Source organism: Syngnathus leptorhynchus, chromosome 13, assembly GCF_054491065.1.
Source record: "Syngnathus leptorhynchus isolate UIUO chromosome 13, UIUO_Slep, whole genome shotgun sequence".
NCBI classification, from domain to species: Eukaryota; Metazoa; Chordata; class Actinopteri; order Syngnathiformes; family Syngnathidae; genus Syngnathus; species Syngnathus leptorhynchus.
This window is the reverse complement of record NC_141207.1, coordinates 9,494,434-9,512,103: the sequence shown is the minus strand read 5'-3', so window position 1 is coordinate 9,512,103 and position 17,670 is coordinate 9,494,434. Positions and strand designations below refer to the sequence as shown.

General features: G+C 42.1%; 2 protein-coding genes and 1 long non-coding RNA gene across 3 annotated transcripts; 2 read left to right on the top strand and 1 right to left on the bottom strand.

Annotated features, from left to right (window-relative positions):
* The first annotated feature begins 149 nt into the window (after positions 1 to 149).
* On the top strand, positions 150 to 13,799 carry abca7 (ATP-binding cassette, sub-family A (ABC1), member 7). The gene is made up of 50 exons (XM_085928906.1): positions 150 to 295; positions 506 to 584; positions 748 to 815; positions 1,079 to 1,172; positions 1,277 to 1,418; positions 1,518 to 1,642; positions 1,954 to 2,072; positions 2,197 to 2,397; positions 2,468 to 2,548; positions 2,617 to 2,827; positions 2,905 to 3,038; positions 3,104 to 3,220; positions 3,505 to 3,702; positions 3,770 to 3,972; positions 4,040 to 4,216; positions 4,321 to 4,543; positions 4,623 to 4,844; positions 4,919 to 5,123; positions 5,192 to 5,305; positions 5,450 to 5,621; positions 5,793 to 5,924; positions 6,188 to 6,327; positions 6,647 to 6,784; positions 6,862 to 7,019; positions 7,100 to 7,175; positions 7,310 to 7,512; positions 7,638 to 7,725; positions 7,822 to 7,964; positions 8,061 to 8,185; positions 8,270 to 8,371; positions 8,439 to 8,631; positions 8,869 to 8,963; positions 9,247 to 9,279; positions 9,354 to 9,459; positions 9,538 to 9,612; positions 9,696 to 9,859; positions 9,936 to 10,113; positions 10,214 to 10,329; positions 10,413 to 10,557; positions 10,714 to 10,837; positions 10,955 to 11,126; positions 11,211 to 11,337; positions 11,460 to 11,522; positions 11,592 to 11,698; positions 11,765 to 11,906; positions 11,970 to 12,104; positions 12,472 to 12,575; positions 12,707 to 12,799; positions 12,877 to 13,123; positions 13,207 to 13,799. Exons 3-50 carry the CDS (start codon positions 750 to 752, stop codon positions 13,357 to 13,359), a joined length of 6,681 nt encoding a protein of 2,226 aa, XP_085785032.1. The 5' UTR covers positions 150 to 295; positions 506 to 584; positions 748 to 749; the 3' UTR covers positions 13,360 to 13,799.
* LOC147047599 (uncharacterized) lies at positions 462 to 1,166 on the bottom strand. Its single transcript, XR_015068036.1, has 3 exons — positions 1,000 to 1,166; positions 727 to 796; positions 462 to 571 (listed from the first exon to the last, which is right to left on the bottom strand). It is a non-coding gene; the product is annotated as an uncharacterized LOC147047599 (long non-coding RNA).
* A 121-nt stretch (positions 13,800 to 13,920) lies between the features above and the next one.
* r3hdm4 (R3H domain containing 4) lies at positions 13,921 to 17,670 on the top strand. Its single transcript, XM_085928981.1, has 8 exons — positions 13,921 to 14,059; positions 14,791 to 14,948; positions 15,044 to 15,168; positions 15,275 to 15,392; positions 15,558 to 15,643; positions 15,822 to 15,907; positions 16,154 to 16,209; positions 16,329 to 17,670. The coding sequence occupies exons 1-8, from the start codon at positions 14,019 to 14,021 to the stop codon at positions 16,430 to 16,432; spliced, it is 774 nt and encodes a 257-aa protein (XP_085785107.1). The 5' UTR covers positions 13,921 to 14,018; the 3' UTR covers positions 16,433 to 17,670.

Below are 17,670 nucleotides of genomic sequence, written 5' to 3'. Positions count from 1 at the left end.
TACCGTTGTATGTATTAACATTGCGTTGTCTATGTACGGTAATAGATTGATTATTATTGAAGAATAATAGACTAATAGACTCTTTGTCAAATATCCTATCAGCTTCCATCAACATTGGTGTTGACCAATCACATCATTTACCGGCTCCTTTGACTTCCGGGTATGTAAAGGTAGGTGTTCTAGGGGCAAGACTTCAAATATTTCCTCCTCGCCTTAAAAATAGGGAAGCGGAGAAAACATGCCAACACCCCAGAGAAAATAAAGCGGAGTTACACTTTCTCGGAGAACCATAAAGGTAAGTATTAGCATTTTGACGGCTGTTATTCTCTTTAGCTATGTAATAGGCTTTAATTACGTCATGTTAAATTGCTCACTCGAGTCTTGTTGATCAGCAGAAACAAATGACCATTAACTGACGTAATATTTAAGTACGTATAAAAGAAGACAAACCAGGTCAAACTTCTCGTCTTAAAGCTTTTATTTGATTATTTTCCACTCATTGAAGCTCAGGGGCTTCATAGACCTTCTCCACAACACGCCGCCCGGATTTGGTAATAAACGGATTGTCAGTCTAAAGGAGACACGTAAGACAACCATCAATCTAATTTTTAATACACTTTCGTATGTTATGATGTTTGTATATTTGATTGAATGGACGCGTGCATGGAAGATTCTGATAGGCTGTTTGTGTTTGGCCATGTGAGGCTCGCTGGTCGGAGATCTCACCATGTGTTCTTTTTGAAACAGTGATGGATTTTTTCCAGCAGCTTCTTCTCTTGCTTTGGAAGAATGTCACCTGTCGCAGAAGAAACAAGGTGCTGTCATCAATTACTTTTCGATGCTTCTGGTTGTGTTCACATATACATCTTGAGCGAAAAGTGACAATTATGTGGAGTGTAATTAAGTAAGAGCAGAAAAGGTTAATAAAAAAAAAAGAGTAACACATGACAATCATGAACAACGATATGACAAGTGTACTGGTGTACTACCATAACTCACCTGTGGGAGGTGCTGTTTTGCCACAAGGCATCCAGACTGCAGAAGATGCAATTGACCATGCATTCTCTCTTTTATGCAGATTCAACTGATTATTGAGATCTTCTGGCCACTCTTCCTCTTTGTTATCCTCATTTATGTCCGTAACACCAATCGTCCTCGTCAGCAAGATGAATGTGAGTAACATTTTTTTCTAAATGCCAAAATGTAATTTATAAGCCTTGAGTCATTCGCGATTATATTTTGCAACAATCTGCTCTTTTTTTTTTTTTTTACCCAGGTCACTTTCCAAACAAAGCCTTGCCATCAGCAGGCACCTTGCCGTGGATTCAAGGTTTCATCTGCAACTTCTACAATCCCTGCTTTAATAGCCCAACGTTAGGGGAGACTCCGGGCCAAGTGGGCAACTTTGATGACTCAATGTAGGTGGCCTGAATGCAAAAACATTCCTGGCCTGAACATTGAACTACTTCAATACATTCTTGTTTATGATGAGCTATTATGCTTTTATGCCCTTCCAGAATTTCTCGTTTCTTTGTGGACGCACAGAGGCTTTTAAACTACACTGCAAATCAGGACGTGTCAAGCCTCGCTCAGCTGAGGACGACCATCCAGAGTGTGGGAAGTAAACCAGCGCTCTGGCCAAGTATGTTTAACATTTCTTTTCAACTTAAGTAATGCCTTAACATTTTAAACCCACTGTTGTTATCACGAGATGTGTTTAATTTTGGACCAATAAGGTTGTATATTTGTATATTTTCTTTGCATTTCTTTGCCATTGTTTTTTTTTTCTTTTCTATTTGCAATCAGGTGACCTAAGTGTGTAAAGACATTGAATGCGTATGAATACCAGGTTTGGCCGACAGATCAGGCTCATTCTTGATTCGTCGCATGTGTTATTCTAACTTGTAACTTTTATTTCTAGCTCTACTCATTTCCCTTCATGCTTCATTGCAGCTCTCTCAGTCGCGCAGTTCCTAAGACCCAATGAGAAGTTTTCTACCTACTTGAGCACCAAAGGTGGCCTTCCGCCTGCAACAATAGAGAAGCTGCTGAAGAGCCAACTTAATTTTAAGGTGAACACACTTGAACTGGATTTCACGCTTTGTTAACGGAAGAGTCATTTCTATGTTCAACCCCGAGATAAAAAACATATTGCTAATGTCATGCTAACACATTTGTTTTAACTCTTCCATCTAGCCTTCTTTGGCTGCCCCTCCGCTGAAGTTAAAGAATCTGCTATGCAACACCAGGCAATTAAACGAGTATCTTATTTTGGATCCAAATGATATGAATGATCTTCAACCGCAACTGTGTGCGCTGCCTGATGACGTAGCTCTGGACGCCTATCGCATCTTTCTCTCTCAGATGGACACAACCAAAGTTGTCAGAAATTTCATGGTGGGAAAAAAATTTAATATTAAAACAAAAATGTCAAACATACTCGTGCTATTTCTCGTTTTCCATGTAGGCTATGAGCCCCGCTGATAAGACTGCTGTGAGACAATCCATCCGCTTCGTCGCCGTGCAGTTTGCGGACATCGTCAAAGTTGTAAGAGCCCATCAAATCATCTTGATGATCTTTTTTTTTTCTTGCACCTAACCCATCCTCTTCCTCAGTTCTCATCCCTCTCCAGCTTCTCTGATATGAATGAGGAAGTCAGCCTGTTATCTCCCAAAAATTGGACTCACAATTACGAGTCAATGGCAAGGATCCTGTGCAATCGCTCCGGGCTTATCACTCAAAACGTGCCATCCATCAACTCGTATGTAGACCAGGACCGGAACATGGTCTTTCAAAAAAAAGATATCATCAACACCAATAACGCCGGTAAGTTAGACACTCAATGGAATTTGAACTGGCCGTTGTCATTTTGTTTTGCTCAAACTTTGTCCGCTCCCGAAAAGCTTTCTGCCAAAACTTGATTCAACGCATAAGAGCCAGTCCCTTGTCTAATGTATGGCGAGTCATTAAACCTATTGTCAATGGGAAACTGCTGTACACACCAGACACGCCTGCAATTCAACAAGTTATGAAAGAGGTAAAGTCAGACGTTTTACAATGATTACAGGCAAATATACAATTTGTTGTTTCTGTCAATTGAAGGTGAACAAGACTTTTCAAGACCTTCATATCTTCAAGGACCTGAATGACGCTTGGTTGCAAGTGGGGCCAGAAATCATAAAGACCATGGAGACCAGAGTGGAGATTCCGGTGTTAAAGGTCTGACTCCCCGTAGATAGAATCCATCACTGGTGGAGGCAGGTCACGGGTTTGCATTTGTAAAATAGAAGAAAAATAATTACAAAAACAATTATTAAAAAAAGAAGTTTATTTCCGGAATATTCTAGAAAATATGGGGGTCCAAGCATAATGTCGGGGGAAAGAAGGGGGGGGGGGGGGGCAGTGCCCCCAGACCCCCATTTTCTAGCTCCGCCAGTGAAGCTCTTGTCTTCCTAATTCATATGAAAACATTTTTTGTGTGTGCGCTTGCGCGGTGGGAGCAGGGCTTGCTTCAGTTGCCCGATATAGCTACGGAGGTCAACCAGCGATTGAAAAACACAACATGGACAGCCTCACGCTTGGCTCATTTCTTGTCCAGTCCTCCACCGGATGCACCGAGGAGGTCCGGAAAAAATGCAACCTGGCGAGACCTTTACAAAGACATCAATGACACCATCACCTATCTTGCTCAAGTCACCCAGGTTTACATTTTCCAATGTGGATTTTCCAGCCGAAAGCAAGTGCAGATCTCATTGTCTTCTCTCACAGTGTTTTTTTGTCAACAAGTTGGAGGGTTTCAAGGATGAAGAGCAGCTGGTCAGGAGGTCTTTGGAGCTCCTCGAGGACAAAGAGTTTTGGGCAGGCGTGGTGTTTGCGCTTCCCAATTCTTCTTCCGAACTGCCATCCAACGTCTCCTACAAGATCCGAATGGACATTGATGATGTGACTCGTACTGATAGAATCAAAAAAAGGTAGTGTCATATTTTTGACAGCGTTTGTCGCCGCATAAAGTCACAATTGAAGGTTTTTTTTCTGCAGGTTTTGGGATGCCGGCCCGGTGGCTCATTCGTTCAAAGACATGCACTACATCCGCGGAGGCTTTGTATATATTCAGGACCTGGTGGAGAAGGCGCTTTCTCGTGTTCTGACCAAATCACAACAAAACATTGGCCTCTACATACAGCAAATGCCATATCCGTGTTTTGTGGATGATATGTAAGTCACTCCGTCCCAAATTTGACTATGTTGCAATTTGAACCCACTTCCACATTCCATTCCACAACATGATGGACCAAAAATGCTTCTTTGTTTTTCCACAGTTTCCTTCGAATGTTGAATCGCACCCTGCCGCTTTTCCTGACGCTGGCCTGGATCTATTCGGTGGCGGTAATCATTAAGGGCGTGGTTTACGAGAAGGAAGCCAGACTGAAAGAAACCATGAAAATTATGGGTTTGAGTACAGGAACTCTGTGGCTCAGCTGGTTCATCAGCAGTCTTGTACCTTTCCTGCTGTCTGCCGTACTCCTGATTGCGCTGCTTAAGGCAAGAACAGTTCTCGGTCACTGCATCATGATGTACTAGACACAAAAAAACAAACACATTTTGCTTTTCCTGTCTCTAGTGGGGTGAGATCCTGCCATATAGCAATATGTTGGTGGTCTTTTTTTTCCTGATGGCCTTTGCCACCGCCACCATCACGCAGTGCTTCCTCATCAGTACTTTCTTCTCCAAGGCCAACATGGCCGCTGCATGCGGGGGGCTCCTATACTTTGGCCTCTACCTTCCATACGTACTATTTGTGTCTTGGCAAGACCGCGTCACCATCACTGTAAAGGTTTTTGCTGTGAGTGGAGAAAAAAAAAGATTTCTTTTGACATATTTTGGTATAATACATTTGGTGCTGGTTTCTTTTCTCAGAGCTTTCTGTCTCCCGTGGCCTTTGGGTTCGGCTGCGAGTATTTCTCTCAATACGAGGAGCAAGGCATCGGGATACAGTGGTACAATTTACACTCCAGTCCAGTGGAGGACGACCCGTACAACTTTGCTACGTCTATAGCGATGCTTTACGTGGATGCCTTTATCTACGGGGTGGCAGCCTGGTACATCGAAACGGTGTTCCCTGGTATGACCACCTTTTACTTCATAGTCATTGATATCCAATCAAAGCGGCAGACAATGTGTGTCCTTCAGGTGAATATGGCATCCCGAAGCCATGGTACTTCCTCTTTCATATCAACTACTGGAAGGGGATTTCCATGGAGGATGGCATTCCAATTCCCACTGCCCCCGCAGAGCGTGTTAAAGGTCAGACTAAAAAGTATACACAGTAGCTTTTTGCGTCCTTGACTTTTTCCCCTCCATACTTGTTTCTTTATTCATTTCATTGGCAGGCAGTTCCGATTGAAAAACATTCTTGTTTGTCTGTTAACGGCAACTATGTGTACGTAGATTGCATCGAAGCCGACCCAAGTAACCTTGTCCTCGGAGTCAACATAAGTAACCTGGTGAAAATCTACAAGAAAGGAGCCAAGCTGGCTGTCAACCATCTCAACCTAAAGTTCTATGAGGGGCAGATCACTTCATTTCTGGGTCACAACGGAGCAGGAAAAACAACTACCTTGTATGAGTAGATTGAATTTTGGATTGTTTCGCTCGTGTTTGTCTCGCATTTCAACGTGATATGGTATTTTTAAGATGGAATGACTTCACTTTCTATCTTTTTTTTATGTTCATATATTGTCACAGAATTGAGATTTGAAATCTCGACAATTATTTTTTGCTTGTATGTCAGATCTGTATTGACAGGTATGTTCCCACCCACCTCGGGCACGGTGTACATTAACGGGATGGACATACGCTATGACGTGGACACCATTCGAAGGACGTTAGGTGTTTGCCCCCAACATAATGTCCTGTTTGATGTGTAAGGATGGATTACATGCACTTGCATCCAAGTCAATACGACACTTCTTTCTTTATGAAGAAAATGTCAAAGCTGAAATTGTAACTTTGTCACGGTGTTAGTTCAAGTTTTTCTGATTGTGTGACTGAACCAGATAATCCATTGGTCACTTCTATATTGTATATTATATATTCTTTTATAGTACTGAAACATTCAACAGGTGGAAAATCAAGAGTTAAAATGTAACATTGTAACAGGTTTTTTACTGTCTGTCTGTGCTGTAGTTTAACAGTGGAGGAGCACGTGTGGTTTTATGGACGTCTGAAGGGTATGTCCAAAGAAGAGGTGAATGGCGAGCTTGACTCTTGGCTTGAAGAAGTTGGACTTCTTCACAAACGTCATGAACTGATTGAAACCCTCTCTGGTGAGCTCATGCATAGTAATACCTGTTTTTAAGGGAAGTTTGCCATTAAAAAAATAAATAATTTTTGATTGGGCATATTAGTTAAAACTGTCAGTATGATCTGACAGTAGTACATAATTCAAATGTTCCTTGGGGGAGAAAAAAATAGCTCTCTCTGGTTCCATCTTGTGGCTCTGATTTGCATAAAAACAACCGTGCCCCAGGAAAAACAACCCATCATCAAAACTAGTATGAGGTCATAATGACTGATCATAAATGTTTTTGGTCTGCTTTTGAAAATTGCAAAGTCCACCTTTGACCTTTCTACTATCACTACCAGGTGGCATGAAGAGGAAGTTGTCAGTGGCAATAGCATTTGTCGGAGGCTCCAAGGTGGTTGTGTTGGATGAACCTACAGCAGGGGTGGACCCGTACTCCCGTCGAGGCATTTGGGACTTGTTGCTGAAATACCGCAAAGGTGAACTGAAAGTGTTAGCTTGACTTGCATCAATTGAGAGGGCCTTTTCATTTGCAACCGTGTTTTCTCTTTGTTAGACCGAACCATCATCCTCTCCACTCATTACATGGACGAGGCAGAGCTACTTGGCGACCGCATTGCCATCATCTCCCACGGAAGGCTGCGCTGCTGTGGATCACCACTTTTTCTGAAATCTAAGATGGGATCTGGCTACTCCCTGACTGTTGTCAAAAAGGTGCTGCATTTTCTCATGAATGTTTTTTTTTTTTTAATTAAGCCCATAAGTGGTAAAATAACATCTGTCATGTTTTTCAGGACAGCAATTTATTGCACACTGGAGACATACGCAGACCCTGTAATGGAGACCTCGGACCTGTGGACAACACTTCATGTGAGTTTTCTTTGTGAAGATTTTTTAAAAAGTAGATTTCAAAGTTTTCAAATTGTTTTCTTGTCTTGGTATGTACTGATTGTGTTTCTTTTTCTTTTCATCTTGATCTGCGCTGATTGATGCTTTTATGGTAGCCATGGAAACACTGATGTCCTTGGCACAGCGCCACTTCCCTGATTCCAAGTTGGTGGAGGAGACAGGACGTGAGGCGGTGTTGAATCTACCCCAGGAAGCCTCCAAGGACAGCCGCTTGGCTGTCTTCCTGTCTGAACTGGATCAGAATCTAGCCGAGATTGGAATTGAAAGCTATGGACTGTCTGACAGTAAACTAGAGGACGTAAGCAAAAAAAAAAACGCATTTGCGCGCCAACGTGTTGTAACCCAAAATGTGGTTTCACTAAACCTTTTGTCAAAAGTTCTACTGTCATACATATTTGAAGGTACCTACTGTTTCTTCTCTAGATCTTTCTACGAGTGGTAGAGGAAACTGCGGAACCAGAGCTGCAGACTGATTCTTCTCAGCAGACACATGAGGAAGAGCATAAAATAGGTACACACAAGCTTTTAACACAGAATAACTTTCACTTCTGCTATGAGCTAAGATAAGCTCAAATGAGGTTCGGACTCCTACAATGTGTTGTCACAGAACCTGAGGAGACAGACATGCTGAGTGGACTTGGCCAAGGTGTCACCCTGACTGGATGGAATCTGACCCGCCAGCAGCTGAGAGCTCTCTTCATCAAACGATGGCTGTATGTTCGCAGAAGCCGTCGAGCCCTTTTTGCTCAGGTAATCATAAATCGAATGAAGAACAACTAACCTCCCACATAAATACACATAAATATATATAACAATAATAATATATCAATTCACTGTGTGCGACAGATTGTGCTGCCTGCTGTGTTTGTGCTGGCCGCTCTGTTTGTCAGTCGCGTTGTCCCGGAGTTTGGGAAGTATCCGTCACTGCAGCTCCAGCCTTGCATGTATGGAGAACAGTACACCTTCTTCAGGTACTCACTCCATTTGCTCAGTATATGATCTCGACACCTTGTTAGTTGTTATTCTGACTTGACCTGAGGTCAACACCTTTACAGCAATGATACTCCTGGAAGTCCACCGATGGAGAAGTTACTGGAAGCCTTGCTGGACCTGCCAGGTTTTAGTACCAAGTGTTTGGAGAACATCAAACACATCCTGTAAGATTCAAACACATGATAAACTAAAGCTTCCTACTGGTGGACTAAACTTCATCTTGTCCTGCAGGGCCCAAAAGTATGACAGCAAACCAGGACGTGAGTTTAAACGGCCCCATGTCCCCATCTCCACCCAGCAAATCTTCACAACAGGCAACTGGACCAAGGAGAGGCCTTCTCCAGATTGTCAGTGCAGCACAGAAGATGCACGGCATATGCTCCCAAATTGTCCGGAGGGGGCCGGCGGACTTCCCCCTCCACAGGTTAGTATCAATTAGCATATATATGGATTTTTATTCACATTTTTATATATTTTTTTAAGGGCATTGCAATTCCTCATTAATACTGAGGTAAAATAATGATTGTATAAATATTATATATATTGTAATTATGATATAAAATATACTATATTTTAAGGGCATTACAATTCGTCATTAATACTGTACTACATGATTGTCAAGGTAATTATTTGCCAATTGATTTTACTACTGGAATTTCAGGTCCCAAGTCACTATGGTGTCATCCTGCAAAATCTGACAGGTTATAACCTGTCAGATTACCTGGTAAAGACCTACTCACAAATTCTCAAGAAGAGGTACATCCAAAATTACATTGATGGAATATTTCTTTTCTCTTTTCTTTAACTTCAGATCAATGGCAACAAGATTGTACTTCACCCATTGATTTTTCTTCTGTATTGTTTTTCATTCTTTGTGTCTTTCTTTCTCTCCTTTTCTTTTTATTTATAGTTTCTATTTTTTCTTGTAATGTACCGATATAGCATAGCATTTTTCTTTTTCATATTAGTGACAGCATTGAAATTGTGAATCCCTGAATGTCGGCTGCTGGAATGTGACCCAAAAACTGTTCTCTTACAGCCTGAAGGTCAAGACCAAGGTGAATGAACTTAGGTAAATGACTCACTTTTTTTCAAGACCTCTTCTATTTCAGCCACGCCGAAGTGATTGAAGTCACTGTGTTGCAGATATGGCGGCTTTTCCCTCGGAAGCCGACGGCCTTTACCTAAGGACTTTATTGTCCAAGATTCAGTCGCAAAGATCCGAAACAAGTACCGGGACTCCATTCCACAGGTGTATTGCGTGCTTCTTTTTTTTCTTCCCCCTATCTGTCATTCAACACTGCTTTCTAACATTTTTGATTCTTCACAGTATAGTGCATTGAATGACTTCTTCAACAAACTGATTGGATTTCTGGAACGTCTTGATGCACAAAATAATGTCAAGGTAGCTTTGCCTTTCAAGAAATCTCCAAAGGTAAGTTGATTTGATTTTCTGACATGTTTTTTTTTCCTCTTGCTGCATACTAGTTGTGGTTCAATAACAAAGGCTGGCACTCTTTGGTGGCATTTGTTAACGTGCTGAACAACGGCTTGCTCCGAGCCGGACTACAAGATGATTCACAAAAACCAAGCATCACAGCCTATAATCACCCACTGAACCTCACCAAGGAGCAGCTTGGCCAAATTGCCAAGTGAGTCCTCAACGAGTGATGTTCACGCATGGTCCGTATTGGATAGCCATGACATTTCCTCTTTTTTTTTTTTTAGGATGTCGAGTTCAGTGGACCTTGTGCTTTCTGTCTGTGTGATGTTTGCCATGTCCTTTGTGCCAGCCAGTTTTGTGCTTTATCTAATTGAGGAACGAGCCAGTAAAGCAAAACATCTCCAGTTTGTAAGTGGCGTCCAACCAATCCTCTACTGGGTGGCGACCTTTTGCTGGGACATGGTCAGTACACCTCCAAAAAAATCAAGTTGCACACAAATGGCCCGTTATGGAGGCCAGAGGCTTAATGGTTTATTTTGTTTCTATTTTTCCATTGTTTCAGCTGAACTACACGGTCCCGGCCATTATCGTGGTGCTCATCTTCATCGGTTTCCAGCCGGAAGCGTACGTCTCGGTCAGCAACCTGCCGGCTCTCGTCATGCTCCTCCTCTTCTACGGGTACGTTTTGAGCACAGCTTTCCGTTTTCTAACATTTTGAATATACTTGTAATTGATGAGCCAGTTGCTTGTTTGATCAATAGGTGGTCCATCACCCCCTTGATGTATCCAGCATCCTTTGTGTTCACCGTTCCCAGCACGGCCTACATTGTTTTGACCTCTGTCAACCTCTTCATTGGAATTAATGGCAGCATTGCAACATTTGTTTTGGAATTGTTTGAGGATGAGGTAAAATTCTCAGGGACTCTATTATTTATTTGGATTGTTTTGAATAGACCTGGATTCAAATGAAAAACTAAGCTTGTATTTGGGACTTCTCTTCTTCCATTTCCAGTTTTAAAATGTTGCTAGTGTTTGACTTTGTGGATATTTGTGCCTTTACAGCATTTAAACAGGGTGAACAAGGTCCTGAAGAAGTTGTTGCTCATTTTCCCTCATTACTGCTTGGGACGAGGACTCATAGACCTGGCTAAAAACCAAGCTGAAGCTGACATCGCTCAGAGACTTGGTATGGAGATCTTTTAAATAGTCGCACATTTGAATTGAATATTATTTTACTGGTTCTTTGATCACAAACAAGATATTTCAGTTGAATTGAATACTTCTTCTCATTTTCCTTCTCCAGGCATGAAGCAGGCCTTGGACTACCCTTTGCGTTGGGACTTGGTTGGGAAGAACCTCTTTGCTATGGGAACTCAGGGTGTTATCTTCTTTGCCTTTACCTTAATGCTGCAGTACAAGTTCTTCATTGCTTACAGGAGTATCCGAAACTCCTGTCTTGGTTGGTCGTGCTTCAAGTACGCTCACTTTTCAGACGCGTGCATACGTCACGTTCGATTCCTACTCACAGTGCACACTTGAGGATACAATTGTGTGTTCAGGCAACGCTCGGTCGTGTGTGGGAGCCCGCCACTTGGCCCAGAGGACGAGGACGTGGCCAGAGAAAGAGAGAGGGTCAAAACCGGCAAAGCCGATGCCGACATCATCACCATGATTGACCTGACCAAAGTGCGTATTTTGGATTTTGTCAATGATTTTTAAAAAAAACATGTCTTTCAAGTATTTTATAATCAAGTGGATGAACATAGGTAAATATGTACCACATGGATTTTTATGTTTGTGTTGTGCAGATTTACAAAGCTGGCAAGAAACCAGCAGTCTATAAACTCTGCCTGGGGATTCCTCGTGGCGAGGTGAGGACTATGATAAGTTACTGGCGTGGTATTTATGACTTACTTCATGACAAAATATTTCTCTTCCAGTGTTTTGGCCTGCTGGGTGTCAACGGCGCAGGGAAGACATCTACTTTTCGCATGTTGACCGGAGACACGTCGATTACCTTCGGCGAGGCTTTCCTCAACCACCACAGGTTGACATTTTCTCCACCACCCTGTTTTGAGAAGTGCACACAAAATACATTGCTGTGTTTTACTAGTGTCCTGAGAGAGTTGGACCAGGTTCACAAGCTGATGGGATATTGCCCGCAGTTTGACGCCATCTGCGACCTATTGACCGGCGTGGAACATCTGGAGCTGTATGCTCGGCTACACGGCGTGCCCGAGGAGTCCGTCAAAGAGGTGATTTTTCAATTGAAAATCTTACTCAACGGGACCATTGATACATTTTGTCTTGCCATTTAGGTGGCTCAGTGGGCTGTGAAGAAAATGGGACTGAGCCAGTATGCCAAGCAAGAGGCCGGAAGCTACAGCGGAGGCAACAAGAGGAAGCTGTCCACCGCTATCGCCCTCATCGGTGCTCCGCCTGTTATATTTCTGGTGAGGTGACCACAAAATGGTGCTTGAGATAAATGAGTGGGTGTAGATGTGACTTTAAAGTTGGGAATCACTCACGACAGCTGCAATAACATCGTTTTGGGACATCTATATCGATCACGATTGAATGTGATGCCACCCCTGGTACCTAAAGTGCCGAGAGCAGCCGCTGAACGACGCCCCGGGCAGAGTTCTAGGCGTTCGGATTGATTTAGATGAGCTCCCGCTGGAGCGCTACTGGGGAAATGTCGCCCTCTGGCGGACACGCCGTTGTAAATGAATGGGTTTTCGCACTTTGTGCAGAGAAGTCCATTTGCAACTTTGAAATCGTCCTGCATTTACAAAACACTCTTGTTATATTTGCTTTCAGGACGAGCCCACCACTAGCATGGACCCTAAGGCAAAAAGGTTCATGTGGAATTGCATCCTCTGCTTCACCAAAGAGGGAAGAGCGGTCGTTCTGACCTCCCACAGGTAGACCACCGTATTCACTTATCCGTGGTAAAACTCAGAAATGTCACGACGCCAAGCACTGAATAGCCAATTTACGTACTTAGAACGACTTCAGTGTCATAGAAAGTTGATATTTCACTTGCATGAATCAGTATGGAGGAATGTGAGGCTCTTTGCACCAGAATGGCTATCATGGTCAATGGACGTTTCCAGTGTCTTGGTTCTGTGCAGCACTTGAAGAACAGGTAACACTTTTCCTCTTCCACATTTGAATAATGACAAGTTACTGTGGAAATCATCTTCCACGTTGTTCACGAATCAGATTTGGTGATGGCTACACCATCATCCTGCGTCTGGCAGACAGCGAATCCAATCCAGACACGTGCCCTGTCAACGACTACATCAAGAACACTTTCCCACTGATCGAGCTGAAGGAGCGGCACCAGAATGTGCAGCAGTACCAACTTCCAGCACACGCCTGCTGTCTGGCTCAGGTGTTTGGCGTGCTGGCCAAATATAAAGAGCTGGGCATCAGTGACTTCTCCGTTTCACAGACCACCCTGGACCAGGTATGACTCAAGCGAGCGAGCGAGCGGTGAAGGAAACATGCCTTCCTCTTAAAAGTGAAATGAACCTATTGTGCATTCCCTAGGTCTTTGTCAATTTTGCTAAGGAGCAGACGGACGACGAACACCCCACAAACGCCACCGTGGATAACGGCGCCGCTAAGAGCAACGTGATCCCTCAACACATTGAGCTGAGACACCGCAGCAAAGCAGCTTCGGTCGTAGCCAAAGAAGTATGAGTGAAACCAAAACAACCCAAAGGGATGTAAAAAAATGGAGACGCCGCAGTCAAGATTTCGCAGACTGCGAGAAGGTCGTATGGACAAATTATAAGCATGCTTTTTGTGTTCCCTTGGAGCATGGCTTCACTAACCCAGTACCAGCATGGAAAGAAGGCTATTTAACTTTGTTAACATATTGTTGTTTAAATTTTGTACAGTTTTTACATTTTCTAATGACTCAATAAAGGTTGAGAAATACTACTCCAGTGTTTGGAGGCAATGCAAAGATAGTGCCAAAAAGGTAATTGCTGTTGTAATATTCTGAAAGTGGGAAATTGAGCAGCGCTGCTGCCAAACATGTCTCACAATCAGAAAGGTTTTGTAAATAGTGATTTAATCTGTACATTTTGCACTGGGATTATTTTTTTCCCCAATAAATACAATTCAGATCATACTGTCATTTCGTCATTTTCTTTTTGCCTTCAAATCTTGTGACGAGTGAACGACTTGGTTTTCCCACGATCTGTGGTGGGGGCGAGGCGAGAAGGGGCGGGGCGGGACTGGGCCAGCTATTTTTGTCGTCTGTCTGTCTGACTGTCTGTCCAAGCTAGTTAGCTACTGCTAACATTTGAGCCTTAAACATCCGTTCTAGCCACGGTTAAATCCTTTGTAATAAAATGGTCGTTGTGACAAAACACAATGAAGAGCAGGATTACATGTAAGTGAAAATGACGCGTGACGATCATTAGCCAAGTCACTCTGCTAATGTCCATTTAAATGGACGTGTTTGTCCTCTTTTGTCCTCCCTCGTAGTGTATTAAGTGCACTGACATTTCGCGTTTGATTTCCGATCAATAGTTAATATTGTTCATTTGATTGTATATTTGGTTCCCCTGTCATTGTTTGCATTTTGATCTTTTTTTGTTTGTCAGTGAGAAATGCATCGAAGTTGAAATTCACTTTTTGTTGATTAAATCCCTTCATTAAATCTTTGTCTTTATTAGATCTATCCAAATATGTTTATTTTCTTCTTTTGCACGTTAACTGAGACATTGTGCTGTTCTGTAAAGCCCTGACGGGTAAACATTGCATCATCCATCCATTGCAGTACTTCATCTACTGACCTACATTCATTGCACTCTTCATTATAAAAATCATCATTAAATAAGAATAGAAATCCATCCTTGAGGAAAAGATATCCCTTTAATAAAGACATGCATGTAAATACAATTCTTAATAAACAACTATTTTAAAATGTTTCATATGAAACGAGACTGCATGGCTTGTCTGGTCAATGGGTAACTCAACTGGACTTATTTATAGAGCACCTAAAAAAAAAAAAAGCTGTGGCATCAAAACACTCCTGCAGCGTGTTGGAGTCCTTTGAAAATTTGTCATTAATGATTGGGGAAGTACTGAAAACTAAAGGTGTTTTTATTGTGTCGGCAGCCTGATTGAGGAACGTAAATGCACCTCCCTGCCCAACTCTCCAGCCAAGCGAGCGTGTCCCAGCAAAAAGAAACAGTTCTATATCAACCAAGCCATTCGCAACTCTGACCTTACGCCGAGAGCCAAAGGCAAGAAGAGCCTGCGCCGACAGGAGAACAGTAAGCTCCAAATTGAGACCACACGAGATTGATAGAACACTAATTCTTAGATTTGTATTATCTGATTCTGATTCTTATGTATTAAAAAAAAACAGCTCGTTATCTTACCAATCTTCTTGAGAAGGATGACGAGTGTTCCAAAGATGAATTGGAAGTTTGCAGTACTCCAGCCATCCCGTCTATCTTCACGGAGGCCTGGACCAATGATGACTACATCGAGGTTGATGCTAACCCTGTCTTTTCTTTTTTTTTTTTTTTTTAAGGTTTCTGATGCTGGATCAGATCCGTTCATGTCTGCTTTGTAAAACCACTTCTTGTTCTCTTAGCCATGGAGTGACTTCATGAATTGCTCTGGAGAAGAGCAGGAGAGACTTTTGTCTCTGCTCGAGCAGGAAGTGGCCAAGAAGAAACTCGCCAGTTGTCTCCTTAAAGACCAGAGGAATGGTAATTCATTCAAAAGCACTGGATATTCCAAAGTAGTTTCAGCACACTTTGACTTTGGTGTATAAAACCTGAAAATTTGATGCCATCAAGGAAAAGAAATATATTTGACATGAATAGTTTGCTCACTAATTGATTGATTGTTGTGGCTGTGTTGTCTTTCCACAGTAAATCCCGCCTTCACAGCTCAGGAATGTTTCCAGAGAATCGACCGGAGACTGCGATCGACTTTGAGACGAAGACAAATCCCGGTGGTGAGTGCGCTTTTCGAAAAAATGATTCTTTTATTTATACTTTGTTTTATTTTCTATCCATCTTTGCGCTTCCAGTTGTTGAATAGGTGTGCGCATTTGTGCATTTTCATGTATAGAAATAAAAGTGGAAAATATGTGTGTTTGTTTCTCCCTTTCATTCTTCCCTTCCTTCTCACAGGGAACGCTGGAAGTCCTTGAAGAAAACGTTGTGAGCTTCTTCCTCACGCAACCTCATTCAGTTTACACAGCCAACCTCTCCAGCAGGTGGGTGTTATTGTTGTTGTTTTTTTTTGTCCTCCATGTGTAGTGTGTTTCCACTCAATGTCAGTCTTTTGTCTGGAAAAAAATGTTGGTCAAGTATTGTATACAGTAGGAATACAATAACACGGATGCCTCATACCATAGAACACAGTTGTTTGTTTGTTTTTGGTCGATCTACTGTAGCAAAACAACATGTGCTGTTTAAATCACATCAGGTTTATGATATGGATTTTCTTGTTTGTGGCTCAGCTTTGAAAGGCTGCTGCTCCATGCCGTCTGCCAATACATGGACCTCGTCTCTTCAAGTGAGTGTGGCGTTGGGATCTTTTCACTGACGGTGGCTATTAAAAGTGTACACCCCCTCATGCGAATCAGCCGATCATATTTAAATAAAAGTTGATTTTTGTTGTTGTTGGTGTCCCAGGTAGCAACTTGAATGGGTGTCGTCAGACCGAAGTGGTCAACAAACAGGAGGACTTCCTGCCTCCCGCGCTTTTGCTGTCGGCCTATTTGGACCAGAGGTGCTAAGATGAGGCCCGCACTCACCAGCCTGGCCTTAAATGTGTGTGCAACAATATCCTCGGTGAGGTTGAGCCAGGTCAGAAAAATATACCATCGGCAAGATTGGACCTCTCACTTGCTTGTTGAGTCAAAGTAACTAGGAATCAAATTTGTCAATTAAAATGCTACACAGCAGTTTGGATGCACCGCTGAGATGCAAAGTGGTCAAAATATGTAATTAAGTACAATGTGTCGAAAAGGGAAGTTATTAATGACGTTAATATTTTGCCCCTCCGCAATCCTGCGGTTGACTCGGTGCTTGACGTGCTGAAATTTGATGGTGCATGTTCACAGTTTTTTGTGTTCATAACAGAACAAATTTTGGGTCATGGGTTGATGAAATGTGCTTTCTTTAACTTGTTAGTATGGAAATGTTACTTTAATTGTGTGTTACTTACTTAATGAGCTACTGATGATGACAAAATCCAAAGGATATCTAGTTGGATACATTTAAGTCACATCGAGGTCAGCCATTCATTTCTAGCGAATGAATGATTAGATAGTAATATTTCCAATTTTCTTTTTACTTGGGAATTATGTATACGGTACTATACTTAAAGGACCTTGTTGTGCAGAAAAAAAAGACTCATAATGATGATAACATAAGTTGAGAAAAAAATGTTTTGGGTGGCGGTGTAAAACAAAATTGCTTTACCGATTAGCCTGTAGGATTAACAAACTAGTTAGTGCATGAATCGTGGTCATTGAAATGTTTCACCCTTGTGCTGTCGCTAAACGAGTACATTTGTCTTTGTACGTAGTATGGACTAACCAGATTAAAAAAAAAAAACTTCTGCCTTAGGAAAGCAAATCTATTTGGACGTTTGTACTTGACTGAACTTTAGTAACACATAGCAGGTTATTTTGAAGCAAATCAAATCCCAGTGTCTTCATGGAACAAGGCTTGAGCTGTTGACTTTTGTCGTCAACAACCAAAGTTTGTATGAAATCTAATTTCTCAGGTGGTGTATGATTTTGCCACAGAATGTCATGTTGTAATTTCAAGATGACCTTTATTTGCCATACTGTAAATATTAAGCCTTTGGGTGTGATGATTTTACACCCAAGATTGGGTACATATTGGTGTGTGCTACAGTTATGGTGCTTATTTATAATTATCATTGCAACGTTGTATTTTTCTTTTTTTATTATGTGCATGAAAATTCTGGAAGCCATGTCTGATTTAACAGTTTAATAAACATTAA

What these genes read in the sequence shown, in the direction of transcription:
- abca7 (XM_085928906.1), top strand. Translation starts at nt 750, where the DNA reads ATGGATTTTTTCCAGCAGCTTCTTCTCTTGCTTTGGAAGAATGTCACC. An exon ending in CCTGTCGCAGAAGAAACAAG is followed by an intron (nt 816 to 1,078) that starts GTGCTGTCATCA and finishes TCTTTTATGCAG; the next exon opens with ATTCAACTGATTATTGAGAT. An exon ending in ATGCACAAAATAATGTCAAG is followed by an intron (nt 9,613 to 9,695) that starts GTAGCTTTGCCT and finishes GCTGCATACTAG; the next exon opens with TTGTGGTTCAATAACAAAGG.
- r3hdm4 (XM_085928981.1), top strand. Translation starts at nt 14,019, where the DNA reads ATGGTCGTTGTGACAAAACACAATGAAGAGCAGGATTACAT. An exon ending in GACGAAGACAAATCCCGGTG is followed by an intron (nt 15,644 to 15,821) that starts GTGAGTGCGCTT and finishes TCCTTCTCACAG; the next exon opens with GGAACGCTGGAAGTCCTTGA. An exon ending in CATGGACCTCGTCTCTTCAA is followed by an intron (nt 16,210 to 16,328) that starts GTGAGTGTGGCG and finishes TTGGTGTCCCAG; the next exon opens with GTAGCAACTTGAATGGGTGT.